The 18,767-nt window shown below is 41.6% G+C and overlaps 1 protein-coding gene across 10 annotated transcripts in view; it reads right to left on the bottom strand.

The window, feature by feature from the left end:
- pcloa (piccolo presynaptic cytomatrix protein a) overlaps positions 1–18,767 on the bottom strand; it is an 82,856-nt gene that overhangs the window by 43,316 nt on the left and 20,773 nt on the right. For all 10 annotated transcript variants that reach the window (XM_064343131.1, XM_064343133.1, XM_064343136.1 and 7 more), the window contains exons 4-6: positions 10,112–10,534; positions 4,205–9,275; positions 1,991–3,846 (exon numbers count right to left, since the gene is read on the bottom strand). In XM_064343131.1, the coding sequence (XP_064199201.1) occupies positions 1,991–3,846; positions 4,205–9,275; positions 10,112–10,534 (7,350 nt within the window). The remainder of the gene's footprint in view (positions 1–1,990; positions 3,847–4,204; positions 9,276–10,111; positions 10,535–18,767) is intronic.

Here is an 18,767-nt window from a genome sequence, read left to right as displayed (position 1 = left end):
TATATTACCTTCAAACAAACATACTGTATTCAGATTAAGTCTCTATAGATCCCTAGGAAGTTCATATTTTTGTGCAGGTTTTACTCTGCCATTTTCTACACCTCATATGTTGGAGCAGCTTGCTCCAAGCTCTGATCATTCAGGCAGAAAACTAGTTTCTACATCACTGGAGAGGGTTGGTATCAAAATGCATATCACATAGTGGCATTTGTTTTTCTCAGAGGGCATTTAAAACAAGGATACTAAAATGAGATGATTTTCCCATTACAATAGAAAAAATAGCAAAATAGTAAAATTTCAGTAATATAATTCACAGTGGCATGAACAAAGGTATATTGTATGGTATACAGACAGAGAGGAAGATTTTTAACTAAAGTCATGGACACAGACAGACTTATTTGCATTATGCATCTGTGGCACTAAAACAAATGTGCAAATTTAACACCTGAACACAAATGACTGTAGTCAAGTATCAAATTAATTTCTCCATGAAACAATATTTTGGTGTTATGAATAAGGGCAAGGGTGCAAGTAAAACGAAATAAAATTAATTACATGAATTAAACTAATAATTCAAAACAGAACTATTACACTTTACACAACAAACCAAATAATAATTTTTCATTTTCATTAATTCTGCAGATGAAAAAAGTAGCCCCCACTATAGCAGGAGCTATCTGTTTGTATTATTTATAGGCGAGCTAATATCCAGGATATACAGCCCTACATTGACAGTTAGCAGTGTAAAAAACACAATCAGGGAAAAGCCTACTGGAAAATAAAGGCAGGTTTTTCAGAGACATGAAGCAAATAAAAGCAAATGATATAAAACAAACATGACATCATCAGACCTTCTGCATGGTAAACAGAATTATTATTCTGAAAATATCATTCAGAGTAATTAATTTTAATTGAAAGAGATAAACAAATTGTAGTCAATTTGTGATAATAGGTCGAAGCGAACATGCAAATAGTCAATTATACAAGTTTGTGCTGCTTGAGAAGCTGGAAAGGAAGCTATGTGGCCTGTTGATGTGTTGTTGTGTCCCTGTGGGCAAAGTAGTCTCCTGGAAACCACTCTAGGACCCAGAGATCCTCCATACATACCAAATATGTACACATAGTTGTCGTAACGTCTGTACAATGTAATCAATTCCATCAAAATGACAGAGTATTTGACATAGTATTTCAGAGCGTTTGTTCACTGGCCCTACATCTCCGTGATGACACTGTTTGAATGTTCAGTATTTATAATGTTTGCTTGCTTGCTCCACGATGCATCAAACAGCGTCCTCACGGGTGTAGAGCTAGTGATCACATTCTGTGAACAATACTTTGTACGGATGAATTTGATTACATCGCGCAGATCTCGCGACAACTTATGAGTGCTTACTGAGTACAGAAAAGCCTTGTGTCATTATACAGATTTTTATCTGCCATATAAAGCCAGCTATACAGTCAAACAAATATTATTTATGCCTGATGGATTTTCTTTTGTTCCAGATACTCATATGCTATTTTATGTTTCCTAATTAAATTCTGTTTCAAGTAACGCTTGCAGCAGGAAATAAATTCGAACTGGTGTTTTGTTTTTAGGGATGTGAGTGAAGACTGTGAATCATTTCTGGGTGTTGTGATTGTACGGCGAAAGTTACAGCTTCACAAGAACATCTCTGCACACTTTCAGTCTGTCAAACCAGATGGGAGGTGGGCGTGATATTAAAATTAGACACACCAGACAGAACAAGCTTCATTCAAACCAGAAAATGTACATTTATGCATGTACAGAAATCAACTGGTGGGATTACTTTTTATGCAAACTTTGCATTTAAGTAAAAGTATAAACTGGAACCAATATGTTTGTAATGTTTTCCAAATGTAATATGCTAATTGCTTCATTTAATTTTCAAAATTATATTATTCTGCTCATAAGCACATCCAGTTCTACCACTATTTCTGTTGATTTAGTAATAAATAAAAATAAACTTACTGAGTGTCCATCTGAATATTGGAAATTGGATCCTGTCCTCTCCTCTGATGTAGGACTCTGTGGCTTGGGATCAGATAATGATCGCTGCATGGCTTTCAGTGTCCGAGGACTTGTGGGAGGAGGTTTGGATGGTTCTGCAGTTAGCATTTTCTGTGGTATTGTGTCACCAACAGATTTCTCATATGAAGCAAATTCTAATGATTTGCTTGGGGACAAGGGTGAGATGGGAGAATACAGCACTTTGGGGGACTTTGGAGGGGAAGGGGCTACTTGGAGGGTGGAGTCTGCCTTAAGGTGGGTACTGTAGCCTATCTCTAAGGGAATGGGCCGCCTCTTATCCTTCTGAGGAGATGTTTTACCAGAGCCTACCTCTGTCTGGCAACTTGTGCTACCTCCTCTATATGTTTTCTCTGGTGAAGAGATTTGTTTAACAATCTCCAACGTGGTGTCAACCTGAGCTCTAACTGATGGCCTTTTGATAGTTCCAGAATGATCTGTCTGTACTGAAATTTCAGCCACGGTCTGGATGGCAATGCTGGAGACCTTGGAGCCCTGCTTGCTAGTACGAGACTTGCGCCTGCTTCTGGTGGGGATGTCCCACTCATCCTGGTCCTCATCATCTGTCTGTACACTGGAGTCTACACTCCTCTTGTTCTTCTTTCTCCTGCCTGTGCAAACCTTGTCAACCCCTTCCTCATCATCAGTCTGAACACTGCTTTCCACTATTTTCCTGTTGGATGCATCAGTGCCATGCTCATCATATTGGCCAGGTATCCTGTCAGAGTGGAGTGCAAGTTCCTGCCCTTCTGACACTTTGAGCAGCATTTCAGACTCTGGCAGGTTAGGAATATATTGGGCAACACCCTCGGTGGGCACAGTGTACCAGGTTGCATTTTGTTGAAGCTCAAGGCCAGCAACTGTGGATGGAACCCCACTCTGATCCTGCTCTGGCCAGTACTGGCTACCTTCACCCCCTGCATAATGTGCATCTATCAGGGTCTGCTCAGAAGTGGTGGGTGCATCATAGGGAAACATCTGTCTCATTTTCTGCTCTTCCAGCTGCTGCTGCAGTTGTTGTTGGAGCTGCTGAATCTGCTCCAGCTGGAGCTGCTGCTGGGCGTAGGTCTCCTGCTGCATCATCAGGTGGGCCTGGCGCTCCTCCTCCTGCTGGAAGAGGAGCTGCTGCTTCATGGTCTGTAGCTCTTCCAGCTCCTTCTGAACTATGAGTTGCTCCTGCTCACGGAACCTTTGGATCTCCTGCCGTTCCCACTCCAGCTCTTCGGCCAGACGCAGCTGCTTCATCTTCTCCAGCTCCAGGAACTCACGTTCCATCTGATACTGCTGTGTGCTCTCATCCGAGCCTGGGACCATCGGTGAGGCCAGGGCCTCCAGAGACGCTGCAATCGCCTCCAGTGACGCGTCCGTGTATGAGCCAAGTGTGGTCGTTGCTGTCGGAACAGCCTCGGTAAAAGCTTTAAACAGTCCCTCTTTTGAAAAGGCTATTTCCTGGCTGACTGCTGCTCGCTGCTCTGCAGCTGTGGTTGTTAGGAAACTGTAAGACCTTGGGAGGGGCTGATCGTGTAGACTTGAGAGAGATGGCATGGTGTCACTGGTGTGCATTCCAGACAAGGCATTGTATGTCGTGCTAAATATTGATCCTGGCTGGGTGGTGATGGCATACGTGGCGGGAACAGGTGCTGCCACGGATGAATACACAACCCCGTTCGAGGACCTTAACACACTGTTGGTACCGAAGTGTGTCCCCACCGCAGAGGTTATTCTGGCTTGGGAATATTGAGGAACAGTCATAGAGGGATATGCTCCAGTGCCCTTGCTTGAGTAGTCCATAATTTCACCTGTAATAATAGGTTCACATATAGCTTAGTCCTCAAAAACAATGCATTTTTAAAGTTGAAGATGGAAAGTCATGCACATCCAGAGGAGAGTACGTAATACAGAGAGCATGCGAAAACCTCCAATTCTGAATATAACCATGCAAATCAAAATCACTATTGAGTAATATGCATGCAATGAAAAAAAAATGAGGGGGAAAAAAATCATATTTTTGTCCAAAATACAAAAGGAGACAAAAATGCAAAAAAGCAAAAACCGAACAAAATACGAAAATAAAGCAGCGCTATCAACCAGGAATAAGTGGAGGCAATTCAAAATGAAATTTCAATGAAAGATCTGTTGCACCGCAATCATACTGACCTGTGGATATTTTCGCAGATGTCAAGTCTACTGCACCCTCTGTTGCTCCATTTTGATAACCATAACTATTTTTGCTTTTGTAGAAGAACAACCCAGCCTCTGCTAAGTTAGTATCAGACATAGATGACTTCATTCCACCAAAACCTCTCATGCTGTATGGTCCAGAGCGATTGTACTGATAATGATCATCTCTATATCCAAACCGGTCCTCAGGTAGTGCAGTTGCAGGTTGCTGTGTTGTACAGCTCCCAGCAAAAGGAAGCTTGTACACAACATCGCAGCAAACAGCCCGTTTCCCTGCTGTAAGATCCACAGGTTTGCCGTCATCTTCCATGACAGTAGTGACCACCGCTGTATTAGACCCATTAACAGCAACCATAGTTTGAATGGGCTTGGTTGTGGTCAGGTCTACAGCGCTTGCAAGCCCAACCTCAATGTGTGCAGGGAGAGTGGTGATGTGATCTGTTATGGAGGCTGGAGCAATAGTCACAGGAGACCTTGATGTTTCTGCACTGGAAATGGTTCCAAAGGATAGATTAATGGGGGCCTCTGTATTAAAATTAGTTGTAGGTTGTGAATCTATGGGTCGATATACTATCTGGGCAACTGGTTCAAATGGTTTAGATGTTGTAAGCTGTAGAGGCATTGACGTGGTATTGCCTAGATTGAGTGGTCTGTTGCCTGCACCATTGTTGCAGGATATTGTGGCTGTGCAGGTAACAATGGTTATGTTATCAGTCACAAATGGCATAGATGACACTGGTGTTACTTCTGTGCTTAGGTTAACAATTACTGACTGCACAGTACTGGTCTGACGCCCACTGGTATCAGCTGAAACAGACTGACCTCTTGAATCTGTTGCTGACAAATCCAACCCTTTATCTGTCATTTCAGCATCCTGTTTCAATGTACGAAGATCAACAACATCCCCAGAGTAGTACATCTTCCCATTCTCTTTTGGCTTTGGTTGTGCTTTTGGAGATTCTTGGGCAACTGTAACAACTTGACTGGCTGTTCCTGGAGCAGACACCAGAGGCGTTACAGGTATCCTTTCTCGAACAACGGAAACTGTTGTCCTTTGGACTTCTGTAGTCACAACCTGGGCTACAAGGTTAGGCAAAGGTACAACAGGCTGCGTTGAGGTTGACATTGAAGAGTACATCTGACTCATGCTTGAAACTACCTTCTCAGTTCCCTGTATTTCTACTGATTTTGTATAGTGTGTATATGCAACTGGTACTGTTGTTTGTGCTATATGTGTCATTGGAGATACCAAAGCTGGACTTGTGGGAGCCTGAGTTATAATGCCTTCGACAGGAGTGCCAGGCTCAGATGGTAATGTGATGACCACATATGTCTCATGTAAAGAGTTTCCATACCTTGGGGACAATGGTGACTTAGGTGTGGTTGCACTTTGTTTGTACTCAACTGGGGCACTCAGATTCAGGGTCATAGCAGTTGTGCTAGGTGGGGCTGCAGGTCTTGATTGTGTCATTGCTACTACTTGACCTGCTGGCTGGGCCACTGCAGGTTTTGGAGCAACAGGAGGTTTCACACTTTCGCCTGGTTTGTGACTGAATGTTAAACCTGCCGGGATGGACGCAGGCTTTGGTGGCACGGGTGGGGGTACATGGGGTTTGTAAGTAGGGGCCACTGAGCTCTTCAATGTTGCACTTGGCCCTGCAGTTGTTATTGTTGCGTGTACCACTGTCACAGCTGTTGAAGCTAATCCCAGTGCCACAGCTGGCATGATTGGTGGGGTACTAATAGGAGGCTTTTTAGGGTAAACAGCTGGCTTAGGCAGTATAGGGGGAAGTAGTGGAGGAGGTGGAGGGGGAGGAGGGGGTGGCACAGTATCACATATATCTGCCTTTTCCTGAGATGACCCTCTGAGCAGGATTGCAGGTTTTGGGGGTATTGGGGGAGCAGACATAAGTGTCTGAGTGGTAGACACAGTGGCAGAAACAGCAGTTGACACTATGCTTGAAACAGCTGGAGCATAATGAGGTACAGTAGGTATAGCTGAAACACTTGCAACAGTAGTTTTAAGGCTAATAACTCCAGTTACAGGGCAGATATTTGTCACTGACATATCACTTGCCACGCCAGGTTCTTGTGCAGACTGCATGACAAGAGGCAAAACTGGGGAAATAGTTGTAGCTGACACATTAGGAATAGGTCCTGAAGCAAACCTTTCATCAACTGAAGACCTTGGTTTACTAAGATCCTCTACCATTGATTCTACACCCAAACCTGCAGGCTGTGCAGTCTGAGAAGGGGAGGATGTCAAGTCCAAGGGGGTGGTCACTGATGTAGAAGCACAAGCTGCAGTCATTGCATGTGGTGTTTCTGTCATAACCGGAGCCTTTGTGAATGATAGTGGCAATGGTGGTGGAGGTGGAGGTGGAGGGGGTGGTGGGGCTTGACATATGGCAATTTCAGCTGGGACTGGAATTGGAACTGCTGCTGCCGCTGGTGCTGAGGCTGGAACTGGAGTTGGAGCCGCAACTGGAGCTGGCATTGGAACTACTGCTGGAGCTGTAAATGGTGCTGGAGCAGAAGCTGGAGCTGGAGCCACAGCTGGAGCTGTAACCTGAACTGGAGTCGAAACTGAAGGAGAGACTGGAGCTGGAGAACTTGCCACAGATGTTTGCTCATCTTTCATCACAATCTGTTCAGCTTGTGGGAGGTCTGACAGTTTCACCTTTTCCTGTCTTTGAGCTATGCTGTCTTCCTCTTCAATGTCTTCTTCTCCAGAGGAACATTGGGTTATTTTTAAGTCTGGTATGGGATAGAGTGCCTTTTTGGAGGAGGCAGCTGAAGAAACAGTCGTGTCAGGCGTTTGGCCCCTAACAGGAGCTTCAGACATTACACCTTCCCCATGAGTGTCTTCTGTACCTCTTTCAGAGGGGATTAAAACCACATCGTGTAATTCAGGTACTGCCTGGGTTGGGCTTGTTCCAGGTGTGAGAATGACTCTTTGTCGCTTCATAAGTTCCTCATAAGCAGCCTCGGCATCCAGTAGTGGTTTTCCATCCTTACCTGGGGGAGCTGTGTCGCTTGTGGTAATATTCACATAGGTTGGCTTACTAGTGAGGACTGGTAAATCAATCTCTTGCTGTGGCTGAGACGTTTTCTTAACTGGTTGTGTTTGCTGAAGTCCCTGTTCTTTAAGAATAATTTCTTTCTTCCTCTGCATATCTTCGTACACCTCGTCTGGTGATCTCAGTTTCTTCACAGGTTCTTGCACTGAAATTTTGCTTGATTCTTGTTTTTGGGCCACATAGTTTCCAGTGACCTTGTTCTCAACTAATGACTCATAAATGTAGTCTTCGATCAGCATGCCACCGTAGAGAGGCTCTTTCTCAACTTGCCCTTCTGTTTCCTTCTTACCTTGAAGAGTTTTTACATTCTGCATCATCTCCTCATAGGCCTCATCTGCACTTTTTAATGATTTGTCCATGGTGTCTTTGGTAATTTCAGTATTCTGTTCTTCAGTTGGAGAGTAGAGTGAAACGGATGTTGGCAGCTGGTACACTTTCTGAACAGCGATGATCTTGTCTGGGTGGATTTCAAATCCCTCAGGTTCAGACTCGATACTTGGGGAATACTCAGAGCAGGATGATTTGTGGAGCTCCTCCATCTCTGCTGCTTGCCGCAACTCCTCTGTTGGGGAAGCATCCTCAATGGGGGAAAGATTACTTGGTGGTGTTTTAGGATGCTCTCTTCTCCTCTGTGCCCGAAGTTCCTCTTTGTCTTTTTTGGACTTTTTGCCAGAGCTCTTTTTCACTTGGTGTTGATCAACCTCCCTCTGCTTTTCCTGCTCCCTGAGAAGTTCCTCCTCCTCTCGCATCTCATCCTCTTCAGAGGAGTCCTCAATAGTCGGAAGCACCTGACCGTGCTGTCTGTGCCTGGCCTTACGGTGCTGCTTGCCCTCTCCACTCGTCCTTTTGTGGCTCGGGCTGCTGTCACTGTCCTCATCAAATGAGGACACTGAGGTGGGGGATGTTCCAGGGGTGAAGCTGGATGCATGCAGACTGGATGACTCACCTCTAGATCTGTCTTCAGGAGAATCAGTGAGGCTTTCCATTTCTAGCTCCCCTTCCTCTGTACCTTGTCGTACCGGGGCTCCTGCATTATATGGGGAGGCAGTGGTGTTGTTGAGCTCGATTGTTTTGAAACGTCGGAGTCCCCCTCCGCTCTCAGTGGAAGGATCTTCCCCTTCCTGGCTCTTTATTTCCCTCTTCTTAGAGTCAGGACTATCCTCACACTGTTGCTCATCACTATCTTGCCATGAATGGCGCCTCCCTGGCTCAGGCTCATGGCTGACACTGCTCTTTTTGAGCAATCGCTTGCTTTTCCCAGATGTGCTTTTGCATTTCCCTTTCTTATCGTCTTGCTCCCGTTTCTGCTCCTCTTCCTTGATCTGTTTCCGTACGTAATCATCCTCATCCTCCGATGCATCCTCATCTGCACTCATCTCCATGATCTGTTTCCTGATGAAGTCCTCTTCATCTCCAGAGCCCGGGCTGTCCTGTTTATATTCCTCACTGCTGGTTGACGCAGCGCTGATTTTCCTTCTCCTCTGCAGGAGAGGTGAGGGCTCACTCTCGCTGCTGTCCTCCACTGAGTCATTGCGCTGCCTGCCCTCTGGCAGCACATGTAGCTTCTTGCGCTCCTTCTTTGGGGCTGCATCAGTGGGAACATCTTTCACAAGAGATTTGTCCTCCTGTCTGACATCTTCATGCTTTCTCTCTTCCAAGCTGAATGATCCTCCTGATATCGGCAGTGTCTTTGGCCTGTGTTGGTCTTGCTTCTGGTCATGAATGTTGCATGGATCCTCTTTCTTGACTGTGCTTGTCTGAGCCTCTAATATAGAAAGCACTGTGCTTTCTAACTTGGCCAAGTCAGAGGGACTTGTAGGACTGGTTTCTGGTGCAGCTCCATCCTTTTGGACAGGTTCTTTCAATAGTTCCGTTTTGTCACTTGGAATGATGGAGGGAGTCTCAGTAACTGAACCTGTGATGACCTCTGATGATCCTGAAGTTCCAGATTTATTGTCGGCTTTCTCCTGTGAAAGAGAGTAATTAACAATGCATTAGGATATATTCAGGCAGCAATTAAAGCTTAAAACTAGTTATCTATACAAATCAATATGTTCCATTCCATTGCTCCCATTTAACCTTGAGATGGAAGATGTATTCCATTATAAATGACTATAGCTATTCCAAATGCATGCTTTTAGAATGTTGGGCAGAATATATAATTAGTATGAATTCCAGGTCAGTAGAACATCCAACATACGCAATACAGTAGAACTTCTGAGGTAAGAACCTCAGAATTATTGGGAATGATTCTAGGAATAGCAAATAAAATAACAAAATAACGCCTCAAACAAAGCTCTGAAACAGTTGCACTTTTCACTGATAAACTACTGGCCAGTGCCTTTCCTTGTCAATAAGTTTCAGTTTTTCTGTGATTGTTGCAAAAAATTCTTCATGACATTTCAATATGATTTTTGTTTCATTTCAATTGTAATGGACCTATTTTGATTACATATCACTGAGGCTCTACTGTACATAAAAATACTATCTATCCCTGTGTTTTGGACGTATTTTAACTTTTGGCTAAAGTATTGTCTAGTCTGCAGTTGTTGAAGTCCAAATTAATTTTCTGTTCTTGTATTCACCTCAATAGGAACATTCAATGATTGTGTCTTATCAATCCTCTGTGGTGTTTGTCATGTATTGCTTTATTTTCCAAGACTATAGAAAACATAGCTTGGGGCTGATTAGTAACTGTAGGATTTGAGTCAGCATACTCTATTGTATGGGTTTTCTTTTTATTTTTACAAATCCAACATCATGGATGCCGTATCTGGAGCTGTGACATGGCCACAGAGCTAACCTTAGTTTCTTCTGCAGGCTCCATTTTGGCCTTCCCGGTTACTGTTTCAGCTTTCTTTGCCTCTTCTATTATTTCAACAGTCCGAGCCATGTCCGCAGGTTCCTGGAGTGGCGTCTGATCATCTGTGGCCGACCTTGTTGGTTGCTTAGCAGGAGAGGAAGTGGTAGGCTTAGGAGCAATAGCAGGACTGGCAGGGGCAGCGGGCTCAGCCTTCACTGTGTTTTGTTCAATGGGTGCAGGTTTTGGTGGGCTGGGTTCTGAGATGACCGGCTCAGCTGATTGCACTACTGATTGCTTCACAGGAGAGGCCTGAATCTTTGTGGGTGCAGGCTGCTTTGTTGGTGCAGGCATTGGTGGAGGCATGTCCCCCAGCTGACCAGCCAGGGCCCTCTGTGTCTGGCAGTTCAAACAAAGCCACTCTTTCTGCAAAACAGGAAGAGGCACAAAAGGCGTTAAAAGTTGAATATGTTTCAACTGAACAAGCTTGTACTTGTTTCTCAATACAAGCTGAAAAACCAACAAAATAAGGAAAATTGGTTTGAGAAAAAACACAACGTTGTATATGACAAATCAGTGCGAATGATTAATGCCTGATTGTAATCACACACAATCAAGCATCTGAAGCGTAGTCCCGCACAATCAAGCATTTCAAGCATGTACTTCTTGGAGATGTTTTTCCCCACTCTTATTTATAAACACACATTTTCCTCTCAGTTCACTGCGAGTTGGCCATGAAAACTGAAAAACAAATTACGTAGGTACAACCTGTGCCACACAAAGAGAGAATTATATATTTGAGGCACAGATATGTTTAATGGGGCATTTTCTCAAAAAGTCAATTACTCCAGCAGTTCAGATCACAGCATAATATTTGTGCATATTTTTCACATCTTTGATTTTTGTGGCCTTTATGTTACTTAATTGACTTGTAAATTACCCTTCATTTGGTTAGTCCATGCCCAAATAACAACCTAGCTTATTAGATACCATAGAAGCGCAAGGCATTAAGCGTGTTGAAGTTGACCAATGCGACAATCCATGCACCGGAATCAAAAGACACTGCTCAAAGACTGAAATGCTGAATGGGTATATGCTGTATAAGTTGTTGATAAAGTCAGAAACATTTCACATTCCGTTAATTCATATATGGAATTATATATTAGATATTGTTAAATCACAAATTTATGGGCTTGACACAACCTACTTTTCTTCAGCCTTTTCAATTGAGTACATTTTTAGGCCTAGCACCACATATTTTTCATTACAGGAAGCACAAATATTTTTCACTGTATGTTGTATCCAGCAGTAAGGCCTGGAGATTTGACATGCTATTGACAACATTATTTATTCTTTTGTAGCTGAAGCTTATGGAACACTCAAGAGAATGAACTGTGGAGCTGGTGAACTATACAGGACACCAGTAAACTTTAACGAAACCCATTGGCAAGTATTTTCTCTAGAGACGTTTTTAATTCTTCCTGTTGGCTGAAGAATTATGCTAAGTAGCAGAACCAGGTGATTGGGCCAAAATACTGGAGAGGACTTTTACTTTCTGAACCTGGATTTTCCACATCTGTTTCCAGTATTAAATAAATAAATAATCTCTTGTATAATGTATTTGAATACTCCTCAAGTGAAAGACATGCTTTAGCTTGGGAGAACACAATAATGGCACTAGACATTACAGATTAATAGCAAGTCTTGCTGACTTTCATTAATATGGGCGACCTGCATTACCTCCATGTCCCTGCTTTCTCTAAGCACGCGAATGATGGTGATACAAAGAATAATAGCGTAATGATGATATCCTCTCTCAGCTAATTATACTGTACTTCCAAATAATTGAGTTCAATTATGGTCATCTTACATCTCTAGCAAAATAATTGTTCTTTGCTTAATTATGTTTCATGATACCATTTTCCAGATTAGTAGATGTCAGACTTGTATTGAGGTTGAGTTACTTCACAGGTCATATTTATCTTGCACATCTTTGCTATTACAATGATGCATTGCACAGAATACATTAACAAGTGAAAAACCTTTAATGGTGCGCAAAATCATGATTTATACACACACACAAACACACACACGAACAAAATTATACGCATACCCACTGCAGTTTGGTGCCATCTGAACTCTGCATTGCAATATGCTAGTCAAAAAATCCCCACAGAATGTCATGATATAGGAAAAATAATGCAATCATGTTCAAATATGCCATATTTTAATTATAAAATGTGCAGTGATAGTATAAGTTACACTCTAACAGATAAATGTGGTCCTTATTGATTTAACACTGATAATTGTGCTTTACATGTACCTACATGATTGAATTACTGGTGCTACTTCAATTAACAGAAGCATTATTCTGGACAACTCACTGACAACATTGTATGACTCAGATTTAAGGACCTGACGTGTTTGGGAACACGTGAGTGTTTGTGTGCATGTATGATCTGTATTCTACAAAATGCAGTGATCTGTAAAAGGCAGAGTGATTAGACCACGGGTCAGGATTCAGTTATTGAGAGCTTCAGGGTCTGCTGGGTTTTGGTGTGTTTCGGCACCAGTGATTCATTTAAGACATTCATTGGCTAAAGAATCCATCTTATTCTCAGTCTTATTGACTGCTGATTGAAAGGTAACCACAAATACCTGCAAACCTGCAGCCCTTCAGGACCCCTGGCTCAGCCCTTTCAATCCAAGGCCACAGTGCATGCTCTATTAGCCTCTGCAGAGCCGGTGACAACCAGCCATAATGGACAAAGTGCACAGGGAGCTCTGAATTATGGGCGACATTTCATAGCCATGTGGTGCATTGAGAAAGTGTTGTTTTAATGTCTCTCTGTCCTTTTCATTAGTGGGACTTGCATAGGGACCAACAAATCAAATGGTGATTAAGTAACCACTGCCTTATCTTTGAGCGGTTTTATTACCCCATAAGTGATAGTTTTTCCCCTCACTAGGAGGGAAACTTAGTTCACTATCATGCCTTGGATGGGAGGGAGACCATAGAATGGAAATGTCTGGAATAGAGGTAAACAAAAGAAACCACAAATAGTCTGGGGCCTCTTTTTATTTCAAAATTGATGCCATTGTCATTAAATTTGACAGCATGTACTTTATACAAGAAATACTGTTGATGTTAACAACCAGTAACTCGTGTGGTTATAGAAAAGAAAAATAAAGCATTATACTTTCTTAATTTTGCTTTTCAGAAAAAAGGACAATGTAGTGAAGATTTCAATGAGCAAGAGCACTTGCTGACAAGTATGTAATCCTGAAAACAATGAACAGCAAAAACAAGTGAATGTATTAGCAAGTTATTCTGCCTGATTATAAACAATCACTTTGAGAGACAAACAGATATTTTTCAACTTTGATCACAGTTAATTAACTTTGCTTTCTGCATTGATGCCAGTTATATTATTTATATGCACAGGCCAAAGGACAATTACAGTAGAAGATGTGGGTTAGTGTCTCTCGGTAAATATGTGAAATGTTTAATTTGCATTATTTTTCTTGGGGAAAACATCCACAATTTATCCAGAGTGCTGTCATAAAACTTAAAACATTTTTTTAACAGACATACTCAGGATGGCAGCTTTTGCAGTGAATGCGCTGATGAAAATAATTAAATGCAGTAATAATAATAATACAACTGCATAAAAATACTAAACACACAGGTACAATCAATTCTGTGTTTGCATCAAATGTTCATTTTTTGTCTGATCTTTCAACATTTTCTTGAAAAATAATTCTTATTGATTTCAACTGAAGTGGGTGCTAAATAGATTTTAAGAATTCACACAAAGACATCCGGCTATATTTAGCATGCAACAGGCAAAAAGAGATACAGGAATAGAAGCAGTATCATTCCCTGCAGAGATTCCTTTCATTATGTTCCAGCTCACCAACATAAAACGGTGTATTGATTTTGACCCTGAACTTGATTCTTACGAGTGGGTATTTCTTTCTCCTTCACTAAATAATTTAGAGTAATCTGCTTTCAAAGTGGGTCAACGATGAATTTTGAAACCAAATTTGTTTACAATGAATCAAAATGTTGGACCTAATGCACCAACTCATATTAACTGCATCATTCAACAGTCTCCAAATGAAGCTGAGTGTACATGTCATAAAGGGGTAAAATGTGAACATTTGAATGTAATGTGTATTGCCTAATAGAGATTAACAGGCTTTGTCAGCATAGCAATATAAATGACTTGGGATTCATAATGGACAATTATATCTACAAAACAATCTCATCGGTGCAACTCTGATGGAGAACAACTAGGCAGTGATGCAAGGGAGATATCACTGGGCCCTCTGTAAAACTTAATGTAGGTCTCTCTGTGACTGTTCAGAAAAAAGCCCTTCCACCCTTGGGGAGGCCTTGTCTCAATGTTTGTGAAGATAAAGTACCAAAGCTTTCACAGCACAGGCTAAATATAGTCTCTTCCCTCCATTGACAACTCTTCTCTTCTATACTTAAAAAGAAAAAAAAACCTGAATCGTGATTTAGCAGTGGAAGACATATTTTTCTGTTACTACCAACAAAAGCCGTACCAGGTTAAAGGACTGGGCTAAATATTATGTGATTACAAGTGCGTACCTAAATCAAATCAAAGACTTATGCATGGATAATTGTGTCTCTTACTGCAATGTGTATTATACTGATGCTTTCAACTAACGTTTTTTAGAAGTTAGTTGCTCCATTTGAAACTAATTGAATCAAGTGATCCATTAAACCACATCAGATTACTTCCAGTGACTTCTACCAACATCATCTCACTGAAAATACATTGTAATAGTGCCTTGTCTGTCACCATATGTTACAAAGTGCTGTGTAACGCAACATTCTCATTTTTGTGGAGAAGATTAATTTTGTGGCCATGATGCATTAATAAGCATCTGAACACCAGAAGGGAAAGAAATGGAACTGGGACTAATTCAGATCAAACAACAGGAGGAAACAGCTGCTCTTCCATTAAAGGGATCAATTCTGAGCATGTCACAAACAACCAGCTGGTGGACAAGCTGATCTGGTGACCAGCAGGGGTTAGAGACAGGGGTAAGTGGGAGCGGTTTGAGATGAATTACCACCTTTTTCTGCACTCATTTCTTTCTTTCTGTCTACCTCTCCTTCTCTCTTCATTGGTCCTACACTTTTTGCTCATTCAGTTTCCACCTCCCTTTGCTCCTTCTTCTCTTGCCCTTTCCTTTTACTTCCACTCATTCTTTCTCACTCTCTTTTTCTCTCTCTCCCCCACTTTCCCTCTCTCTCTGGATTTAACCTGGAACTTAAGAACCGAGCTTCATCAATTCAGTCACCCTACAGTGATCCCACGGTGAGAGGCTCATCATAATCAGTACTTCATTTCCATAATTCTCCCACGACGAGCCGCCATCCTGCCGCCACTGCCAAATCAAGCCCTCCATGGTCCAACAGAGCCCTGGGAGTTATTAATAAACAATGCGATGAAACATGCTAATAGCTCGACAGTGTTTGACCTGGATCTCATCTCAAGTACTCCTCAATTTAAGATCCAAAAACATCCCAGGTCAGTTAACTTGCATTCTCCTCAACAAACATGAAATGCATGTTTCTGATCTCAGTCACCTCCCCTATGTTTAAAGACAAATCTGTATGTTCTAATCTAACATGGATGAACAGTTCCCTTCTCCGATTGAGCTGGTCGGCAACATCTTTTCAGCATCCCGGTTATTTAATAAATGCAGGTAAGGGACATTGTGTGCCTTGTTGCTCTGTGATATTTCAGATGACCAATTATGTGTTGCCCTTCACAATGCGACAGGAAGGCTACTAAATGCTGGTTCAGTCGTGACTGAAACGCAACATTTTCCTCTGGCAAAAAAAGGAGCAACACTAGTAAGCATTTGCTTTTTCATGCCTACAGCCCTGGTTTTCAGGAGAGGGTGAGAGGAGAATCTGCTCTTTGGCTGACAGCCATTTATTTTCTTTAATTAAAGGCACCGTGTAAAGGCCACAGGGCCCAGGGAGAAGAGCACAGGGGATGATGTATATTTTAACTGTGATGCTAGCTTTAGGCTTCCTATAGGCAAACGTTTTCACATGATAGACATATGACTGCAAGGTAGCTGGGCAAGGTCATTTCCGGTATGAGCAGAGAATATTCAACTTTTGCCTTATCATGCTCATTCAATCACTAAAACCAGGGTCTTTTATGCCTGAAAAAAATTAAGTTACCTACCTTGCTTCCACCCTCTGGGACACCCAGTCACCATACCCCACTACACATTTGGTGATTTATACAGAATTTGCTTCTTTTTCCTGTCTGTAGCTGCCATGAGCTTAAGACAAACCATTCAGAACAAAGATGACAGCAGACAGTGAAATCAAAGCTGACACACTCAATCACAAGCCCTGGGGTAGACATTGTACATACTCAATCTCCCCACCCACAAACACCAGTTTCTGGAGGAACCAAGTAGTGAAGGTACTTTCCCTAGCTATTTGTCAGCTTTCTAATGGTCCATCAGTTGAAAACAATGCCTCACACTTCTATATTATTCGAACAAAGTAAAGCAAAACTGTATGGATGGACATGCACTCTGAAGGTATAGGGCTTTACGATGTTAAAATCTTTAAAAAATCACGAGAAAAATAGGCCAAAAAAAATCACGACAGGCAGCTGTCAGGATAATATTTTCTCTATTTAGATACTTTAACACACTTAATTACTGCTTCCTTTCAATACTGCTTCCGTATAGGGTATAATTGTTTAAAAATCTGGAAAATCTGAAATGATCTGAGTTTAGCAAAAACTGCTACTGTGAGAAAAAAAATCATCAGTCAAAAGTGATTGCACTTTTGCCCTTGTGTATTGAATACTTAATTGCATTTCATATAGGCTATCTATGGATTAGTTGTACTTTAACAGCTGATCCATATCTGTCATAACACATGAATTGCATTGCACAAATAAATACATATACTGCATCAACACATTTTCTTTCTTCTGAAAGTGTCTTGCAGTGTTATTTATTGACTCAATTACTTGGACAAAAATATAGCGTTTATTATTTGTCCAGTGCCTTAAGCCATACTTGAATTGCCAAATTACAAGAACCATCATGGCTGTCACGGAAATATCTGAGGAGATTCTTTTTTTCTGTTTATCAAGCAAGAGGCATTGAGAATTCAACATGGTCAGACAACACTGGCAAAGTCTGAATTTAATTATCGTCTGAAAAATGACTTAAATGATGCCTATTTGTGCAATGTTGCCCCATTGTTTCACTGTTCCAGCAGAATGTGTGTTGGCACCTTATTGATTTCCTGGCAGGTACTCCTGGCAACAGCTGTTGCCGACTAATATACTGGATTTTCAACGGCCCCCAAGACGGGCATCTCAATAAATCAGGCTCCTATGATAGCAGAGAGTCCTGATCTGTAATAAGCAGAGTGCTCTGCTTTAGCAACAAAACGCAGGCCTCTGACCTCACCCGTATGACAAATGGCAAATCACTGAGCCTTTGATGAAAGACACGCACACAGTTCGGCATTGATGAGGCCAAACCCCAAATATTTTATCACTCAAAATTGTTTTCTTTTTGAAGCTGGCCACTGGTATTCAGAACATTTTCTCTTGTTGCATTCACTGGTAATTCATATTACTACAGAAAAGAACACAAAAAGAGCACAAAGGAAAAAAAAACACAAAAAGTGATCATTGTGTGATTGTGTGAATCACAAGTTCACACAAAAAAGTGTATGATTCACACCAAAATAAGTCACTTTTTCCAATGATTAAAAAACTGTTAACACACGTCTCGCTTTGTAACTGTGCTGTGTTTTCTGTATGTATGTGTGTGTGTGTGTGCAAATTGCAAATAATGGCAAATGTTGTATAAAAAGGTAGTTATTCAATAATAACTGCATCGTATTCTAAACATGAGGGATAAACGACATCTGAGAAAGCTGCCTTCCTTTTCCCTGAATAGTGTCTTTTTATTGAGGTAGCAGTGTCAACATGGGAGTGCATTATAAACTAATTAAGCTCACTGCTTATAAAAATGGCAGGAGTGAGGCCTCATTACCACAGGCCCAATGCCTCCCAGAACCTCAGTGCTTCAAAGCAGCTGAAGGAGAATACTGCTGATTCAGCGTCAGGTAACTTTTCTCTCGTTTTTCTTCCAGAACTATTTTTAGTGCTCCTTCAGTATCTGTCACGGTTGCTTATATACACAAAATCTCTATTCTCTGGCTCAGCCTAAATGCTAGAACACCTCTTAATGACTGTGGGCCTCAGCACTGAGTGTGGTATTTCAGTAGCCTTACAAATCACAGCTAACATTTTGACCAAAAAAAAGGTATACAAATACCATACATTATTGCAAAGCATGTTTCATTCATTATAGGAGATAACTCACAGTGTTGTATGTATTCTGAAGTAAAGAAAAACATGATTACATTTAATTAAACGATAAAGAAATCCACTGACTACTGGCCTTAGTCTGTGTAATTCTCTGGACTCATGGCCAGTTTCCTTAGATCTTACAGAAATAGAGATACAAATTATTCAATGTAAATGTGAAATCTTAAGGAATATTTTGTAGTTATGAAAATAATTACACTCCAAATAATGGAAAATAAAAGCATTTCAGCGCA

Source organism: Anguilla rostrata, chromosome 7, assembly GCF_018555375.3.
Source record: "Anguilla rostrata isolate EN2019 chromosome 7, ASM1855537v3, whole genome shotgun sequence".
Classification (NCBI taxonomy): Eukaryota; Metazoa; Chordata; class Actinopteri; order Anguilliformes; family Anguillidae; genus Anguilla; species Anguilla rostrata.
This window is presented reverse-complemented; position numbering and strand designations above follow the sequence as displayed.